General features: G+C 40.4%; 1 protein-coding gene across 8 annotated transcripts in view; it reads right to left on the bottom strand.

Annotated features, from left to right (window-relative positions):
* Nucleotides 1-20,337, bottom strand: part of LARGE1 (LARGE xylosyl- and glucuronyltransferase 1) — a 270,233-nt gene that overhangs the window by 85,044 nt on the left and 164,852 nt on the right. For all 8 annotated transcript variants that reach the window (XM_038153721.1, XM_038153717.1, XM_038153716.1 and 5 more), the window contains one exon: nt 15,062-15,233. In XM_038153721.1, the coding sequence (XP_038009649.1) occupies nt 15,062-15,233 (172 nt within the window). The remainder of the gene's footprint in view (nt 1-15,061; nt 15,234-20,337) is intronic.

Below are 20,337 nucleotides of genomic sequence, written 5' to 3'. Positions count from 1 at the left end.
GCCTCAGTCCAGCCATGGCTCTGTGCTCATTAGTACACAGGTTCTGTTCATGACTGAATCACCCAGCAGAGCAAGCAAACCTCATACACAGTCAAATGTGGGCACAGATGACATTTCTATTGCATTGCAGAACACATGATTTGGAGCTTGGGCTGACTTTATGGTAAGGTTTCTCAAATTAGTTAATTCATTAGTATTATAGAAAAAAAATGAATCAGCGACTTTATACTAGATACCACTCGGTTCTGGGTAGCTATGACATTTCCATCTCTAGTCTTTTATTTATTGTATCACTAAACAGTGACCTTCATCAGTAAGTCTGCACCTCGTAATTTTCTACCTTTTAGGGAAAGTTTTTCTACCTCTTGGGGAAAGTACAGAACTGGCTCTCTGGTGAAGCGTGCCTCGCCATTTCAGAGAGTATGTTCGAGCAAGAAACTGCAGATGGACCTCAGTGCTCTGTTAAAAACACATGGTGATGGGAAGACATGAAACAGGTTGTAAACCATAAGAAAGGTGAAAAACAAGGCAGCTCAAACACTGGTGTCACACCCTCAATGACAAAACAGCTCCAAAGTACACGAAGAACTCTTGTTACTGAAACATGGTGGTGCTGATTCTACGTTTTTTATTGCCAATATCCTGACACTCCCAGGGAAATACGGTGGGTTTGGCCAACGTCTGCTTCATTACAGGGTTTGCAAAGAGTGTACTGCAACCTGCAGACCCTCCTTACCTTTGCTTCACCTTAAAAAGAAATCTCCCCAAATTCTCCTTCTGCACAGGTACATATTCCAGATCCAGATCTAGATTCCCCCCAACAAGATTCCTGACACTGCAATCTTGTGTCTTTACCTGAGTTTATCTCATAGAGCAATCTCAAACAAGTGAGGGGAAAAAAAAAAAAAAAAGTTGAAATCATATTGCATGGTGGTAAGTACTCAGTAATTTAACTGAAACAGGTACTAATTTTAAGGCGTTACAGAAGTCCCTCTGAAGTCTGGCTACATTTTTTTTTCATGGAGAAGAAGTCAACATCAATGTTATAAGGAGATAAAAGAAAAGGAGAAGCAAGTATTTAAAACATTTAAACATTGATTTATTAATTTGAAAATTTTTGACTGGAAAAAGGAGTTGAAGAAGAACTAGGAGGAAATCATGTCCAGTAAATCCTGTTTAGATTAGATAGAAGACATCTCATCTGGAAACTTCAAGATCATGGAGGGGCTTTCCAATACAATGAAAATTAAGAGTAAGAACCATTCTAGGGTATCATTTCTCTGAACATGTTAGAGGGAGGCATTCAGAAAGCAGGGAGAATATTGTCTTTCCAACTAATTACTACTCCCAGGGCTGAGTAATTCAGAATGAGGACTGGAGAACTGAGGGTCAAATGAGAGGAAGTAATAGCAGACTTGCCTAGGCTTACAGAGGGGTCAGAAACTGTAAAGCACAACTGTAAAGCAATTCTTGCTGTCTCCTTGACCTTGGCAAGGGGAAATCTTGCAAGATCCCAGCGGGAAGCTTTTCTGTTCTTTAAAACATGCATATCAGGAATGAAAAAATTTTTCATCATTGAGGCAACTGATTACAGGAAACGGATAGACCTGTGCCTCCCCATAAAAATAGTGATCAATAACAATCTCCACAGCTGTCTGACTATGCTTCTTTATCCTCTTTCCAATGAAATTGTCTGGTTTGTCATAAGACTATGAACTTGTACTGTGAACTCTGTTTGCTGGGGCAGAGTATATGGTCTGCAATGGGTCCATAACTTCAATTTGAAGTTTGACAGCAAAGATGCCCAGTAATCCATCAGACCTTAGGAGAGTTGATATGCTCCAGCAGTCCACTGCTCCGGACAGTTACACAATCAGTAGGTGGAGATGCAGATTAGCGGAAAGAAAAGCTCCATTACTATTCTTTTCGAAACCAAGAGGCACCAAGGTATCTCACAGGAAGAGAGAAAAGTCCTCAATACAGAGAGATCACAAACAATTTAGGGACTTGCCAGGTCCCAGCCAGCACCCGAGGCTTGCAGGCTATCAGTATGCAGCTGGAGCCAGCTCTCAGCAGGAATCCCTCTCAGCTTTGTGAGAGGCTGCCTCGTTCTGCAATTTTCACTTCAGCCTCCCAACAGCCTCACGGAGCAACCCCATGCAGAGAACTTTAAAGAAGCCCCATAATTTCACATCTACAACTATCACAGCAAGTTGTTTTTACACTAATTCCCCGGTACAAAATCAAAGCCCTAACTCCGGTTTTGTTTGGGGTTTTTTGAGTATTTACTCATGTAGACTGATTAGCCAGCCCTGCTTTAAGCTCAATACTTCTGACCTCCAAGTTATGCAACGGGAATTTGTTTTTACTCTTTTTCTGTTCTCAGTCAACCATGGCACCAGATTTTTTTTCCTGGGTTTAAGCATATGCTTCATTTTTGTTGCTTATTATGTCATTCTGACACTTTCTGAAACCTCTGGAGTGTATTGTGATATACCTGCAAAAGGCCAGCGTTAAATACATTATGTGAAGAAAAAAAAAAGGATTCTCATAAAAACTGTCACCCACAACAGCATGTTTCTATGGTAATACAGGACTGCTTTGGGTTGTTATGGCAACTAAATCTTTAAAAGCAATAGCATAAAACCAAAGCAAAAAAAAAAAAAAGCCCAGAAACTGAGCTTCATCACTGCTCTTCTGTGAGAAGAGAGAATTTTATAAATTGAGAATTTTATAAACTGAGAATTTTATAAATAATTCTCAGTCCTCCTTGCCCCACAAAACCTAGATTGTATGTTACAGTGATCAAAATGCTTTAGGAAGATAAAGAAAACCACTTGGCTTCATGGCAATGAGTGTGTGGAGAATCTTAACCACTCTCTTAAATAAAACTATGACTAGAGGTGCTTGTACATAAACAAACCTCTGGCACTACAGAGCAACACAAATAAAAAGGTGGCGGCAGTGACAGTAGAGTAATTGCTGACTGCAGCTAAGGGGATGGTAGAAGGGATAGGCCAAAATTAAATTGGATGTTGTGTTAAGTCCTTAATGCTACCATGTACTTCATTATCTCCTCAGCAAGTGGTTTTGTTATAGTCAGATGTTACTGCCAAGAAAATGCAGAAAAATTCTAGGTATGTGTGCTTGCCTCTATACAGCTTCACAGAAATTTACTGTGATATATGGTACTCTTAAATAACCATAGGTTTCAAGATATACCATCTTGACTAACTTGGGATATGTTGCCACCTCTCCCTTTTCCTATTCCTTCTTCCTGCTCAGTATCTTTGCTCTAGTCAATCTCTACATTGCTTTCTCCTTTATCTACCAAGTTATATCCACTTCCCATTACTACATTTGAAAGAATCATATGATCACAAGACTAGAATTGTCACTGTCTGTGTGTGAACATTCTCTTCTAAATCTGCTGAGGTGCTTCAAAACTGATACTCCAGAAGAGCATCCCTTTGCTGCTCTGCTTATGCACTTCAGCCCTCATGCACATCAGACCTGGCTGAGGTCACCTAACTCCTTTTACTTGTGACTAATAACAGGGGGCTAGAGTTGAAAGGAGAACATATTGAAAGACTGCTCTTCCAACTATTCACATATTTATTTAGTTAGTCAAAAAAAATAAGCTGTAAGTTCAAAGCAGGAATGTTAACGTAAATCAGGGAATACAGGAACTAAACTTCTTTACTGAGAGAAGTCAGCAGCAACTGTTCACTCCAATGTTTTATAAAGGTAGTTCTTATCAGACGAGAAGCGCTCTTTCAGGATTTTAGAACACCAGTGTGACAACATTCAGATCATCATTTCTCAGTAGTATGGGAACGAGCATGAGCCTCCAAGTACTGTCAACCACTGGTGCCAATATGACTCTGAAGCAGGTTGGCAAAGCCCTAGAGAAGTCACTTTGCACCTGCAATAATGATATCCTGAAGCACACAGAAAGAAAAAGTATTACTGTCTATTAAGCAGAACATGTGCAGGAAGACAAGGCAATGAATTAATGAAGTTCAGGAAATCCTGTGCCACTTTCAGAGGCGATGTGCATTTCAGTAAGTTGCTGTGAACATAAACTGGCAGACATTTAGTGCTGATGACAGAAGAGTGGTGGCATTGAGTCAGCCAAGGACAATTTTGAAAAAGTACGATGGCTCACTTTGCTGTAGGGCTTCAGTCCTGCTCCAAGTCACACATCTCAGCAGGGCAGAAGCAGTAAGCATGTGCTAGATCCTCAGATGGTTCATGCTCTGACACGTTTGTCAACATCACCACTGAAAGCTGTATCACCTCCTTTGCTATCCACCTCCACCTCTGTTCCCACCACACAAATTCTCTTGGTGTGTCAGAACAGCACTTACTTGACAGCTCTCCCAGTCCTCAAGCAGAGAAGAAAAAAACCACTGCATCCCCAAACACAGACATAAGTGGCTTCAGGATTTCACTTTGTTATGTCAGCAGTTACTGGTTTTCAATAACCTGTTCTGCTGACATGTTCAGTCCCACCTCCAGAATGAATCCTAGAACCATACACACCAGAAGCAGCTGACATGGGGTTTGTGTTACACCAAAGCAGGAATACCATCAGCTTAGATTTTGAGATCCTTTTTAAGTATTTAGGCAGTGCAAAAGAAAAATGCATTGGCCTGGCTTTTAACCAGAAAATGTCTAATGTGCATCTCTTTTACTGACATGAACTCAGGCAAAATTTACTGCTACTATGGATTTTGCACTAAAGGTCCAAATTCTTTTCAGGACTATGAATTTCACAGTGACTAAATGCAGGAAATAAAATATGACTACAGAAAAGCTCTGGGGACTAAAAAAAAATTGTTCCCAAGTTGTATTGTATGTTTATCAATCACCTTCTGGTATGGATCTAGAAGGACTAGGACGAAATTATTTTTGTTGTTAGCAGTATCTCAAAGGACAAAAATATTTACCTTGAGGAGTCAAAGGGAGTAATGTTCCTCTGTTTAATTTAACTGCTTGGCCCATGCTAAATGCAGCTAGAGATTACTGCAAAGAACATGGAGTGGAGCCAGCTTCAAATTCAAGTAAAATAAAGACATTTGAGAAATGCAGTGAAGTGGCCCATTACAGACCAAGCTAATTTTTTTCCTTTTAGCTTGCTAGGATTAAAATAAGGGGTTCAAACATCCCTGATTCTCTAGATTAATTGGAAAAAAGAACCACGTAGAGGTTCTACTTTTCCCACAAAATTGGACTGATTATTGATTTCATTTACATGTCTGACTTTTAGTTCATGTAGCTGTTCCCAGGTTCTGCTCATGGTACATTTGTACACAGTCCTAGTGCAGTTATGTAATAAATGGGTTTAATTTTGTACACGCATTTCCCTCTTCCCTGGCTGTGCAGAGAGCAATACCATGCACTCACCCTGCTGATGGGATAATCATGCCATTGACCTCTGGGCAATATGTGCTGCCTTACAGCTTGAACCTGAGAGACAGATATTCTCTACACCACTTTACCCTATGCAAATCCATGTGCTGCCAAGGACAATATTACAGACATAATTTGCAGCATGAAACCAAAAAGGTGAAACCTTGAATAAGAGCTTTGTAATTGGAAATGAGGCCTGAGGTCCTTAAAAATATGGATTGCTAATGCAGAACAAGGTAGGTTCAGAGAATGTGCCTGGTTTGGAGAGGGAAAAAACAGAATATCAAGTTATTACAATGCACGTCACAGAGAGCAGTGAAAAGTGTATGTGCTTGATAGATTGCATGTGATTAGAATGAGGGCCTTAGGCAGGGAAATCTAGCTATTAAATATCATTCTTTCTTTAGTCCTATTAATACAACTATCAAACTCTAGAGTAAACTTCATTTGTTAGGTGAATGACCCATGTGTCTCTTCTGCCTGGCTTTTTCCCACATGCAGAAGTTACTTATCATTACACATTAATAACTCACAAACAGGCTGCTACTCTCTCCACATTCACTGCCTGCTCATGCACTTGCTCTGCTTTACTGTCACCCAGGGAATGCAGAGTGACTGGCCAGAGGGATTACTATATGGGCTTAATTTGTGTGCTCCACCCAACAAGACAGGCTAACATTAATGTTTGGGTTTTTTTTAATAGCACTCTAAACAAAATATAATTAAGTAAGTTTTAAATTGACAGGGCAGGGGTACTGAATGCACCAAAGGAAGCAGAAGAATGTGAACAGACTATAGGAGAAAGCAATCAACCTAAAACATTTATTGGTGGACAGCAACTCCTGATTGATGTCTCCTTTTTAGTTTGGATGGGGGAGTTATTATTTTCCTCCTTGGTTTCTTCCCACCCCTTGTTCTCATATATTTTCCTTTTAGCACAGCCTACTGGCATCTCATTCCCAGAAATACATTTTTCTCTGCCAATAACAAACATGCAAAACAGAAATGCTCCTTCTCCAAGTCTGTACCCTGTGGGAGCTGTATTTTCTAGCTTCTGAGGAGGCACAGCTTTTGCTAGTCAAGGGAGATGGGGATATGCACTTTGCTCCTTTGATGTCATGCTCTGCCCTGATTTCTCTTAATAAATATTTGGAAGGCAGTTCAAAAAAGCTCTAGGTCCATTCTCCACAGCTGGAGTACTGGAGATTAATAGAATTAAAGTCTCTTTAAATGCTGAAGAAAGAGCTCAGTAGAGAAACTGTTTTTCTTTTTTTTTTTTTTTTTTCTTTAACACTGTGTGAGTCATACAATGTTTAGTTTGGGTGTTTGATACATCATAGCATCTAAGCCAAAAAGACAGCTGTAGAATGAGTGGCAGGTTAACAAAGACTGGAGAATAACAATGTAGAAAAAGCACTAGACTGAGGTTGAGAACGTAGAAAAAGTCCTCAAAATTACAGTGTTACCAACAAGATTTTATTACAATTCTTGTAGCATGTGGAGAGTTTTTATTCTAAAAAATCCAGTTGTGGTATCAAAAGAGGACAGAAAATATCCGTTTTCATTTATAATTAAAACTTCCCTCTCTCCCATGGGAAAAAGCTTGAAAACATGACCAAAGGGTATCCCTTGGAAATCAGAATGGAAAAATAAAGAACTCAAATATTTTATTTTATTTCACAATTTTCCCCACCATGAGTTATACCCTATTTTTACGCACAGTTGGCCTTTCACCTCTAAATATTTCTGCCTGATGGCAGAAACTGACAAAGAACCATTCAGCTAAAATAGAACTACAGATGTTTCAGAAACTGCAGCCATTCTATTTTGGCAGCAATTCATAATCAGAATTTTCTGATTATGTCCCTTGTCACATTAAAATCCATAAACTGGAATGTGCACACGCTGATCCATATAATAAACTCTCTCCCTCGGAGCTCATTTACTGAGGTCAACCTTCTCACATACTGGCTTCTCAATAAAGGAATATCACAGCAAAGCAAACTGCAATTAGGGAAAAAAAAAAAAAAAAGGAGAACTTCCATCCACTCAGCTTATCTGACAAGTGTGGAGAGAGGGGTGTTTTTCCCTAGACCCACAGAATCAGCAAGTCCCACCTCTTTCTTTGATCCCCGCCTAATTACAGTCATCAAAATTTACCCCCAGTCACAGTTAGAAACTTGTCTTTTTCCCCCAAACATCCTAACCCCTCACTTTCTTTCTTTCTTCACCAAAAAAATCAGTATTCTCCTATAGTTTCATACATAGATGATGACAGCATTGTGAGACACTGGAACACAACACCCCTCAATATTTCTATCAGCTATAGCTAACTAATAGAACTCTTTATCAATGAAGCTTCAAAGGTTCTGTAGCAAAAAAGAATGCATCATAAGAATCAATAATAGAAATTCTTAAGCAGATAGAGCCTCCACAGGGACCTTTTCAAAGAGAAACTGTATTTCATTTGTATAATAACCCGAGGATGAGCTATGCACTGTAGAGTCTAACCAATAAATACTTACACAAATCTTTCAGAAGCTAACAGATGTTTCTTTTATGAGCAAAGACAAGTACCATTCGGCCTTTTTAGACATTTATAAAAATTCAGATAATTTTAAGCTATTTTAATAACTGCCTGACAATTTTATTAATGCACTCTGCTACAATCTGATCCTGTTTCCTTCACAAAAAACCTGACTCATACCATGGGTTTTATACACACTAAGGTGCATGTTGCTAATGCCTTCCTCTTGATTAGTAAGGAAAGAAAGCCTGTTTTACTGACCAGAAGAAAAATCTCTGCAGGATTTAATATGAGCATTGTGTCAGCCCGCAGAGAACCTGTCTCAAAATCATCTGGAAGCTTTAATGATTTACTCAGTGTAAACTGACAGACTTAAGTACAGAACCTGCCCAGAATCAATTCTGTGGCTCAAATCCTGCCTTGAGCCATAGGTGTCAATGAATTTTAAATTTTAATCTTGGCAACAACCAAGAATTTTACATCATCGCAAGAACAGCACACCTATGAAAAGCACAATCATTGCAGGAGAGTCAAGGGCTATGACAGGTATAGTTTATTAAAACAGGGCTTCACTGATAGAGTGAAATTCAGTGAAATTTATACAGCACCTGCTGACTCTGCCTAGCTCTCAGCAGTGCCATCAGCATCTCACTTTCTGGCATGCTAAATTCACATACAAACGAAAAGTTCTGCATGCACTTAACATTACAACCTTATGTATAATAGTTCTTGTAGGAATATAATTACTAAAATCCCTACACAAGATGCTTAAATTTGCGAGGGTTATGATTTTTCTCTTTTTTTTTTCTTTTTGTTTTTTTGTTTGTACTTTTTGCTGAAGAAGCTGCAAAAATAATATGAACCTAGACTGCTACCTCCAGATTTTAAGTTTGGGATTGACTATGTGCCAGTACCTCTTCAGCTCCGTGCATTTGATCCTGCACCAAAATCGCTGCTGACCTTTTCTGGTATTTATGATGTCAGTATGGATTTTTATCATTATTTGAGCTCCTGACACAAAGCAAACAGCTTCTATAGCATGTTTTTATTCATGCAAAGTATGAACATGTGAATCTCAGTATTCCTGTCAAGTTTGCCATTTCTCCTTCTTGTATGCTTGGTTAATGGAGGTCACCTTTCCAGGGAAGACTTACTTGCACAGAGGTAGCTTATATTCTCTGGGTGACTTATGAGTAGAGTTATTTGAAATGCACTAGTTGGGTATCATCCAATCTCTGTTGTTTAAAAGTACTTAAAATATTCATTGTATCAGCTAGCTGGATTGTGAGGCTACCATGCAGTAGTAGTAAGACATCACTGTTCAATAAAGCCTCTGAGCTTTGACATGTACTTAGAAATATAGAATGCTACTTTGATGTAGCATTCAATTTAACACAGAACTCCTCATCACTGATCTCTACAGGGATTATTCAGGTCTCATTTGTGAGTCCCAGCTGTGACTCATGCAAAGCAATATCCTAAAGGAACAAGGCAGACACAGGAATTATCACCTGACAATGTCAAGCAGGAGGAGAGTCTCTTACTACTTACATGTGGAGCACCCAGCACACAGAGATTGTGATCCAGACTGAAACTGCAACTTGTAAGACAGATAATTATAATGACTGTTGTAGTCAGGTCCCAAATAAATTCAATCCTGAATTTTAAATTTAAACATTTAAAACCCAGAAAAATTAAAAATCATAATCTTGTAAAAAAAGAACCCGCACTGCAGGACCAAAAGTTTGGGTGAGCAAGAATAATGAAACAATTTGCAGATGTGGTCTTTAAAAGAACTTTAAGATTTATGGCACAGAACATAGCTTTGGACTCTTTTTTTTTTTCAGAAGAATTTGCACAGTTTCTGCAATAAAAACATATGGGTTACTAATCCTTGCTGTCTGAAACACTCTGCAGCACTTCATCCAAGAATACACTATGATCTACAGTCCCACACTTTTGCCCTTAGGCTAGTTACTTTCTCAAGTTTAGAATTGTCAAAATCTAGTGAAAGATGAATAGGAGACATAATCAGTGTCAACTAAGTCACAGAAAACATGCATGATTGGTTATCTTCACCAGACTGGTTGCAGACTCAAACCTTTGAAGTCAATATTTTGGAGGTATATCTCAGTCCTAAAGGAAAACATTCTACCTATTTATAGAGCAATGGAGAATGAGGCTAAAGCAGAAATGCCCAAATTCCAGCTGAAAAGCCGAATATGACTCTTGAAATTTAAGTTACGGGTTCCCAAAGACACATTTATGAAGAGCAATTGAAGCTTATATATAAAATGATTAATAATTATACAACCCCCAGCTGGCTCCTAAGAGAAACTGTTAAATATTACATTGTTTGAGCCACTATTTCAGGCTACCAAAGAGAGGTGTGAATTTTTTCCAAAGTCTAAGGTTGCCACTTCAAAGAAGAGATTTTTAAATTTCTGCACTCTGCTACTGGATCACTTACTGTAAGGGTGTATGCAAAGAGCTTATCAGGAAAGGCCAGAAGAGCAATAATTTACAAAGAAATCCTACTGCCTTTTTTCCATCTACAGAGCGAATGGAGTAGTACCTTTGCCACCTAAAATATTAAACTACTATGTAAGGGTCTGATCTTTTCAGCAACTCTTAAGATAACTGGAATAAGAACCTTTGCAGAACAAGGACTTTGGGTATTTAAAACATACTGTAGGTCCTCCTACACAGCAAATCAGACCTGGTTAGATTACAAGACAGTCCTGAATCTGAGTTTCTTCCAAGCATGGTGTCCAGGAAAAAAGGAACCTGAGCTACTGCTCTCCCTTTATCACTGTTTTTGCTGGGAAGAAAAGTCTTCCCAGGCACAGAAAGAATCACACACTCAAGTACCTTCCCTCTGTGTGTGGCTGCAATTAGGAAAAGGCTATGCTGGACTGCCTCATCAGTTATGTTGCAGCAACCTGGAGACAGAAGTTCTTGCCTTTCCTGCACTGATGTGAAAAATTCTTTAATTTGCACAAAAAGCATCCTGGTGTAGGCAGGTTTATAATGGTGCCTTCTAGCCAGCAACTGGTTGTTAGAACATTTCTAGAAGGAGACCCAGTGGGTCTAAAGCTGCCCTCCTAACTGGGGTTGGGTGTAATGAGAGGTTCCTTTGGAGACTAGCATTTCCCTTCATAGGAGTTTTACTGTACTTCTGTTTATGCAATATTTCAACAAACATTCTAGATTGCCCCCAAGAAATCTTTGTGAAATTACCTGGGACTTCTGGGAGAGAAACAAGGAAGACATTAAAACATTAATTTAGTAAAATATCCTTTGGAGGAATATTTGGGGCTCATGACATGAGACAATCTTTCAATCTTTTGTAATGCAGACAGGAGAAATAAAAAGACACTTCAGAAAAATTGAGAATCACCACAGAATTAAGCCAAACTTTTACAAAGCACTAAAAGAGTATCAGTATCTCTCCAAATTACTTGCCTTTCCTTCCATTTCAATTGAATGATAGAGCAATACAATCATTTAGGTTGAAAAAGACCTTTACATCCTATACCATCAAAGTAACACAACCAAGTCCACCCCACTAAACCTTGTCCCTATGTGCCATATCTACACAGCTTTGAAATGCAGCAAGGGATGGTGACAACTTCCTGGGCAGTCTGTTCCAATGCTTGTCAACCTTTTCTGTTAAGAAATTTTCTGCTGCCCTTCTCTGGACATGCTCCAGCACCTCAGTGTCATTCTTGCAGTGAGGGGCCCAGAAACGAACATGGGACTTGAGGTGTGGCCTCACCAGTGCTGAGAACAGAGGGACAATCCCTGCCATGCTATTGCTGATACAGGCCAGAATGCCATTGGCCTTCTTGGCCACCTGGGTCCACAATGGCTCGTGTTCAGCTGCTGCTGACAAGCACCCAAAGATCCTTTCCCACTGGGCAGTTTTCTAGCCATTTGGCCCCAAATCTGTAGTGCTGCATAGGGTTGTTGTGACCCAAGTGCAGGACCTGGCACTTTGCCTTGTTGAAACTCACAGAACTGGCCTTGGTCCATTGATTCAGCCTGTCCAGATGCTTCCTGTCCAGAGCTTTCCTGCCCTCCAAGAGCTCAACACTCCCACTCAACTTGGTGTTGACCAAGCGTGCAACCAATCCCCTCATCCAGATCATTGACAAAGATATTAAATCAAACTGGCCCCAATAACTGAGCCTTGGGAGACACCACCAGTGACTGGCTGAAAAATGTATTTAGTTCCATTCACCACCACTCTCTAGGCCCAGCCGTCCAGCCAGTCTTTTATCCAGAGAACACGTCTAAGCCATGGAAAGCCAATTTCTTTGAGAATACTATGGAAAACCATATCAAAGGCTTTATTAAAGTTTAGGTAGACAACATCCACAGTCTTTCCCTCATCCACTAAGGAGAGCCACCTTTGTCACAGAAGGAGATCAGGTGGGTCAAGCAGGACCTGTCTTTCATAAACCCATGTTGACAGGGCTCAATCCCCTGGTTGTCCTACACATGATGCAGGACAGCACTCACGGCGACCTGTTCCATGATCTTCCCTGGCCCCAAGATCAGGCCAACAGGACTGTAATTCCCCAGATGCTCCTTCTGGCCCTTCCTGTAAATGGGCATTGCATTTATTCATCTCCAGCCCACGGGGACCTCCCTGGTCAGCAAGATCTGCTGACAGATTCAGCCAGGCACTGCCCCTGGCTGGTTTAGGAAATAATCTTCCACACAGGAACTTCCTGGACTGTTTCCTGTAACCTGTGTTGTATTTCCAGCAGACCTCTGCTAAGTAAGTTCAACTTACCTCTCTGGTAAACCCACCACAAGAACAAGGGCTAGCAACTGTGAGACTTCCCAGCTGCTTATAGTATATTTCTTCTGCCTCCTCATCCCAGTTGAGTGGTCTACAACAGACTCTCACCATGTATTTGCTTTGTTGGCTCTCTCTCTGTTTCTTACCCTTCAACACTCAACTCTGATGTCACCATCATGGAGATCACCTTTGCTAATGGAACATCAGCCTATGACACGGGCTGGAGAACAAGCCTGTGCTTGGGCACTTCCTCTCTCCTCTGCAGCATTTAGGATCCAAAGTCTTCTCCCATCCCAGCTCAACACCTGGGGCTAGGGCATTGTCTCATCTACTCATTGTTTGTGCACAACTGCCTGGGAGATGAGCAGATGTAGACACTGACCAATTTATTGCCAGGATTAAAAAAACGTGGAGAAGCAGGTGGTCAGCTGGAATTAAAAAGACACATGGGACAACTTACAAAATCATCCATTTGGGAGTTGTGCTATGTACGTTAAGAGGGCAGCAGGACAGGATTCCTGTCTCCGTATCTAAGAGCTTTTCACAGCTCTAATCAGACGAACATTCTTGCCTAGCTCTATGGAGACAGATTTACACACGTTTTACTTCCATTAATTTTTCTTCTCCATATTTCCGTATTTTCTGCCTGTACTTTCTTTCAGTCTTACACCTGCTTCCGCTCCATATTCCTCTTTTTACAAGCAGTCTTTATGCTTGGTTTTATTCCTCCTGTATAAAAGCAAGGGATCTTCATTAAAATTATGACAGAAATTATAAGCAAGAGACAATCCCCCTCATTGTCTCAACTCAGATTTTGCTCTCTTTGACCATGCAGTCCTCTATGCTCAAGTTCTGTTTATCCACATTTATTTTCCTGCTATGACACGCTATTACACTGTGGTCAGTCAAATATCACTATTTGACTATTAATGGGACAGCTGCACACAGTGAGACAGTACAATAGCACAGCTTTACTTCCTATGCATACATTTATATTACTTATGGTTGTCAGGGTATATGTTTGTTTACATGAAACTCAAGGTTCAGTGGAGGGAAAGGCTTGGTGAAGAGGTCTGAACAATAAGTGAAGAGGAGGAAAAATTGTATATTCCTTAATGAAAAAAAGCTTGCAAATAATTAAATTAAGCAAAAAGGTGACTGCTTCTGGCTTGCTGAAAAGACATCAGTGTATCCACAGAAGGGAATGGAAACAAATGCATGAAGAAGTAAGCACTAGAACCCAGTCCTTGACACAGAACTGAAGACAATAGGTCCTGTCCTGGATCTGGGTACTGAGAAAAGCAGGCCTTGTAGATTTCAGCAGGGGTTAAGTACAGTAAATGTGCTCTTTGCTGGCTCCCTCCTAATGGAGTGGTGTAATTTGGCTTCTCTAAATAAATACTCCCATTTGCTTAGGCTGACTTTGCTTGAGATGATTTTGAGAGAGATGATGAAATACATCAAGGCTACATTTTTACAGGGTTGTAAACCTTTAAACCAGGATGCTGGATCATCTCTGCACTTACCAGCACTGCAATACATATGCTGAGGGCAAGAGGAGAACAATAGGGTATGTCTCTGACTCTGAACAGTTGGCAACACTGGAACCTGGGAGAATTAAATGGTTTTATGGTGTGCTAGCCAGAAAGTGCTCTGCTTTGTGACAAGGTAGTAGGGGAACTTTTTTGTAATCATCTCCTTATAGAGTTACTCTAAAAGTGTCCTTTATCAGACTGACTATGAAGTACATTTTCAAGGAGCTCTGGGAAATGGGAACAGAGTAAACTATTTTTACGTGCTTAGAATCCAGACCCCTTTATCAACTTATTAAGAGGACCAAACAGCAACTTATTTCTATTCACATGTGTAACTCTGCTCTCTTCTATTTCCTCCCTTGTTCAAGAATGATCCCAACTTCATTCATTCTCAGTGGTTATATGGAACAGTCAAATTGAAAGTAATAATTAAGTTTTATTAATTAAAAAAATAATAAAACCCAAGTTCTTCCAAGAGGTATTAAATAGTACATAACTACAGTATGGTCATAATTCTTTATCATCTACTGTATGATATAATAACCAGACCAATAAACCAAACTACATGATAATCAGTGTTGTCAATTAATTTATACAGAACATCATTGAGAAAAGAGCTCACAAAGAGAACAATTATATTCAAACACCAAAAACTGAAAGAGTGAAAACATTTACAAAACCTCAGCTAGCCCTTTCACCCACACTGTATTGTTTGCCTCATCATTCTCCCCCCCTGCCCCTCCAATAAGGACAGTAAAAAAAACATTAAAATACCTTTGAACTTGTGAAAGACGGCCCATAGCTCAGCAATGTCAGTGGCAAATGTAATGTCTGTGTCGAGGACAATGACTCGCTCAAGATTGGAAGGTAGAGTCTTAGTCAGAACCAACTTCATCAGCCCGTAAATCCCAGAGTAGTGTTTGTTGGGGATCCAAGACACTTCAGACTTGACAAGAAATGGGAAATTGGAAAGAGGAAGAAAAAATAATCTTTATTAGAAAGAGAAAATTTTCCTGACAGTAGTAGTTTGTTGTCATAGTGGAAGATCTCTGAGGTGGAAAGTCATCTAAAAGCCTGTATTTAAATTTACATCAGAAGAGCTGAAATACACTAGTTTCTGAAAGCTTGGGGGAAAAAAGTTCTTTCAGGCAACCCCTTCACACAACATAACTAAAATTAGTTGAGCCTTTCTGGTCAAGGAGAATTCATTCTGAGACATCCACGTGTCCTTATAAAACTGAAATACATTTTTAGTCTAAAACTTCAGGAGTATTGTACATTACTTTCATTTTCAATCAAAAAAGAAGTTGTCATCTCAAAATTTTCTCTGATGCAGAAGTGACAAGCACAATATTTTTCTTATATTTTCTATAGATTTGGTGGTCAGAATTTCAAAAGGCCAATCACTTGAAATAATGGGCCAGAAAATTGCAAAAAATTGTTTCTTACAAATGCCAATTTTCCTTAAACCTTACATCTTTAACTTAAAACTACTGAGGTCCCACAGACATGCTCAAAAGCAGAGAAACTGACAGATAATTGTCAGCCACATTTTTTGTTTTTATGTATTGAATGTGGCAAACTCAAACATTTTCATTTCTTCAGTAAGAGCTAAAAAACTTTTGTACAGCTTCTAAAATAAAAGTGGGGAAGCCAAATTCCATAATGCATTGTACTCTTGACACTGGGATATTCCATGAGCTGTGTTTGCTTTTCTTTCTGTGAGACTCAAGTCCTCAAATTTCAAAAGTTTCTGCTTGAAGTGGGATATTAGAAGTTTTTGAGAAGTTCCTATTTCCCTGTCTGAAACTCCTTGTTTGTTTTAAAGGGCATGCATTACAATTACCAGATTTTACCAGTTTTCCCTGGAGTTGTGCTCTCAATAAATTAAATTAGTATTTTTTCTACAAAATCTTGAGTGAAACAGATTTCAGGATTTGTCCTGGCATGTTACGCTTTGCAGAAAGTAGGCAGAAACTCATTGTATTCATAAAACTGAGGAGATTTATCCTGTTGCTTAACTATCTTATATCTATTCACTGCCATTGTAAATTCTATTCTATGAAACAACACCTGCACATTAAAAAAAAAATGTTCCCCCAAAATCCTTAGAGTAAACCTTCTATAAGAGAGTGAGTTCCTACATTTCGAAGTTGGAAGCATGGCTGAAAAGAAAGGCTAATAATAGGAGCTTAGAGCACATTTCTTTTTGAATATAAAGCAACAAGGCCTCTAATGATATAAGTTGACCTCCACTATCCCCATTTACATGGCACACAACTTTTCTCTGTATTCTCAGGATTCCTGTACCAGGACAGAGCACTCTCCCACTACAAAGTTCATTAAAAAGACAGAGGGAAGTAGAACAAACCTTTAAGGAGAAAGACAAGGATTTCAGGAGAAAGGCAGGAAAAGCAGATTCTCATAGAATAAAAACAGAAAGCGCAAAGTGAAGTGTGACGTTTTGGTTGGTTTATTGAAAACTCAATGCTCCCCAGAAATATATTCTGTGTGTAAGAGAGGTAATTTCAAATTCACACCCTCACAACTCTACTTATTTGTGGTCCCTGCTTTCCCACATTGTGGCTTTTGGAATGGACCATCACATCATGGTATATTTAATTTATACAAAGCAGTATCTACTTTGCTTCTGCAAACCATACTGTTCTCAATTTGTCACTTGATATCCTTGTGCTAGACCAGTCATACCTGACATGCTAAAAATGTTAGACATTTTACAGACTTAAGCTTGTTTTTACTCATTGCTATTTATTAAATTTGGATGGCATGTCCTTCATTTTATTAGCTGAAATATTTCTCCAGAAAAATACCCAGTGTGCTTATGCAAATAAGTTTAATAAAGTAGGGGTTCATATGTTTGCATGAATAGCCTGACACAAGCAGGAAAGGTAAAGAGTGGCTGGAAAAGCAAATCACCTTCAAAGTGCAGTTATTTTCTCTCAGGATTCCAAATTTCTAACACCCCTGCCATGTATCACTGCAGGGAAGAAACCCATGTCTGGCAGTCCCTTCTTATCTGGAACACAGAAGGCAAAAGCCTGCCATCCTGAAGCCTGATGTCTGAAGGCACCACTTCTAAAAATGAAACAGCCCCTGTTCCAAATGGTCCATCACAACTGGCTAGCATGTGTTGAAGCCTGGACTCTCAATCAGTCCAATTTATCCCCAGTTTCCTCTCCTGTGATACAGAGTTGACTAAGACACAAACAGAGATGCTAATTAGCCCCCAGCATAATTTCTTCATGGCTTTGCTAGTCAAGAATAATGTAACAGTTCCAAATTCATGGTAAGGAAAACTCCTTACACTACACAAGAGCTCTGTGAAGGCTCACTCTCTGGCTCAATACATAGTCTTATGCGAGGAAATACACAGGCACAGAGTTGGAGTAAGTGCTCAGTCCTTCTTGTCCTGGTTTTGGCCAGGACCTGGAAGGTATTCTGTATGATGTCAAAACACTGCAGGGAGCAGGGGGAAGGGACTCTGCCTTCTGAGAAGAAGAGTGTGGCTTCTGGTCAAAAAAACATTTTTCTAAATATTGTCTAAATACTTTCTGTAAGTTTTAATACAATTCTGTTTGCCTAGCACAGTTAAAATGGCCCATATATGGCATGTTTGTGAATCGTCTGCTAACAAGCTAGATCAGAGTTGCCTTCAGAGAACAAATATTCCTAGAAGATCCATCAGCAACATTAAAAAACAGAGTTAGTAAAAGAGAGTGAAACAAAACAGTGTGACATGCTTTGCCATATATATAATTCCCAGTTCAGCAGAAATAGCACACCTTGGATCTCTAGCTCTCAAGATCTGGGTTTTTGTTCATGAGAGAAGAGTAAAGAAAAGCATTTAGCTGGTGCTGACACTGATTCTTTAAAGTTAAGCGAAATAGCATTTACTCACTAAAAGGTCTTTCATCAAAATGTCATGGTTTGACCCTGGCCCAATGCCAGTGCCCCCATGAAAACCCATCCTCCCCTGGTGTCTGCTGTGAGATGTGATCAGAGACAGAGCAAAGCAGGCCTCCACTTGTAAACAAAAGGGAAAAAAACTTTATTATCACACACTTATACAATGAACACACAGAGCAGAATGGAAAAACCTGTCAAACATTCCTCCTCCCCCCACTCAATTCTCACAGAATGACACAAAACCTCAGTTCTTTATCCAGTCCATCACTCTTCCGATAATCAACACAGTCCATCTCCACCCTTCCGACAATCATTTCTCATTTCATCAAGGAGAGAAGAGCCCCCCCTTGTGCCACAGGCCAATTCCCCGTCACTCAACAACTGCACGTCGTGACTTCTTCCTTCCATGTTCAGTGCTCTCACCACTGCACATGGACCAGAGCTGCTTTTAGGGTTTCCCTTTCAAGAATGCCCAGTTCCAGAAGAGAACGACAGTCTCTCACTGTTTCGGGACACCAGTCCCCCCCAATATTTCACCCCCTGGGGCCGAGGGGTCTCACCATCACTCCTTGGCGCCGCCTCCCCCTAAAATGCAGTCTCTGTATTACAGGAAAGATTCTGCTCATGGCTATACAAGAAAGAGTCCAGCCAAAAGCCACTCTATCATCTCCTCCACCTAGGATTTCCTCAGCTTCTCTCCGTCGTTCTTCACTTGCACCGCTCTCTCACCCTTTATATTTCCTCTCATCCGTCTCTCTCTCCTTCGACTCCCGGAGGATCAGCATTTGCCAGGTTTCCACCTTCCGCAGAAGGGTTAAAATCACAGTCTCTGCTCAGCTTGAACTCCCACACCGCTCCACACTCTTCACTGGGCACGGTTCCCATTGCCTCGGCCCGGCCGGTGCTATCACATCCAAGATAGCACTGGCACCTCTCTCTCACTCTCTCTCTCTCGAGGAGGGGGGGGGGGGCTGCCCCCTGCTTCTCTGAGTTCCTCCACCCCTCCGTCTCTGTGGGGAACTCACTCTTATCCAAGCCATCGCCTCCCGTCTCCGGCCCATGGCTCCGGCCTACCTCCCTCGGCCGCGTGGCCTTTCCCCCTCCCCCACCCAGCCCGAAGCTGGGCAGGGGAGGTCTGAACTCTTCCATCCACCGGAACCAAGAGAGCGTTCCCGTTGGGAGCTCTCGCTTTTAACCCCTGTGTTCTCAGAGGCGGATCCATATGCTCAATGGTCAAACCAGGTGCCAATATCCACATCTGGGCACCTATTGGTTTGACCACTACCACCTCCCAAAAACTCATTTCCTCTCAAACCACGACACAGAACCATCTTTATTCTTTTTGTAACTGAAGACTGAAAACAAACTAAAATATCTAAATTATTTGCATATAATAATCACAAGCCCATGAGTCTGCATGCAGTGAGTAACTGATCACCTGGTAAATGCCAGAGAGGTGGGAGCAACAGTCTCTATGTTCAGGTATACCTCACCAGCAAGCTGTCTTCCCTAACTGTGCTGAATCTCTGGAAAAAGCTGACCAATTCACAGTTGCTGTGCACAGCCCGACTCAGCTTTTTCACAGTTGCTACCACTGTATAAATGCTCATCAAGTTAGCAAAAGTGTGTAATTTTTAACAGAGAAGTCTCATACATAAAACTTAAAATCAAGTTTCCCTGTTTCCTTGACTGAGAGAGGGGGAAATGGTGGCTCGTTCTCTGTGAATGAATTATATAGTGACGTTCCAAAGCATTTAGATATTTTTATTTTTTAAAACACTTGAATCTGGTTGCTCACACATTACGATCACAAAGCACAACTCTTGTACTCTGGATATATTTGTGAAGTAATCACAAATATATCCAGCCAGACTTTGACTCTTACACTGTACTTCTTTATGGAACTGCATGATTTTTTTAATATGCTCTTTTTCCCCACAAACAGATGATGGGGAAACTTGCCCAGGCTTCCCAGGTGAATACTGACTGCTCCACAGATGTAAGTGAAGTGTCTGTACAAGGGCAGGTCACCTGAGCCTCTTTGAAAGGGACGGAGGCTTGGACTTGCAGATTTCACATGAAACAAGTCTGGAAAACAGTAGCAGCATGAACAGAATGATAGT

This window comes from Motacilla alba, chromosome 1A, assembly GCF_015832195.1.
Source record: "Motacilla alba alba isolate MOTALB_02 chromosome 1A, Motacilla_alba_V1.0_pri, whole genome shotgun sequence".
NCBI lineage: Eukaryota > Metazoa > Chordata > Aves > Passeriformes > Motacillidae > Motacilla > Motacilla alba.
The sequence above is the reverse complement of the archived record's forward strand: the minus strand, read 5'-3'. Positions and strand labels throughout refer to the sequence as shown.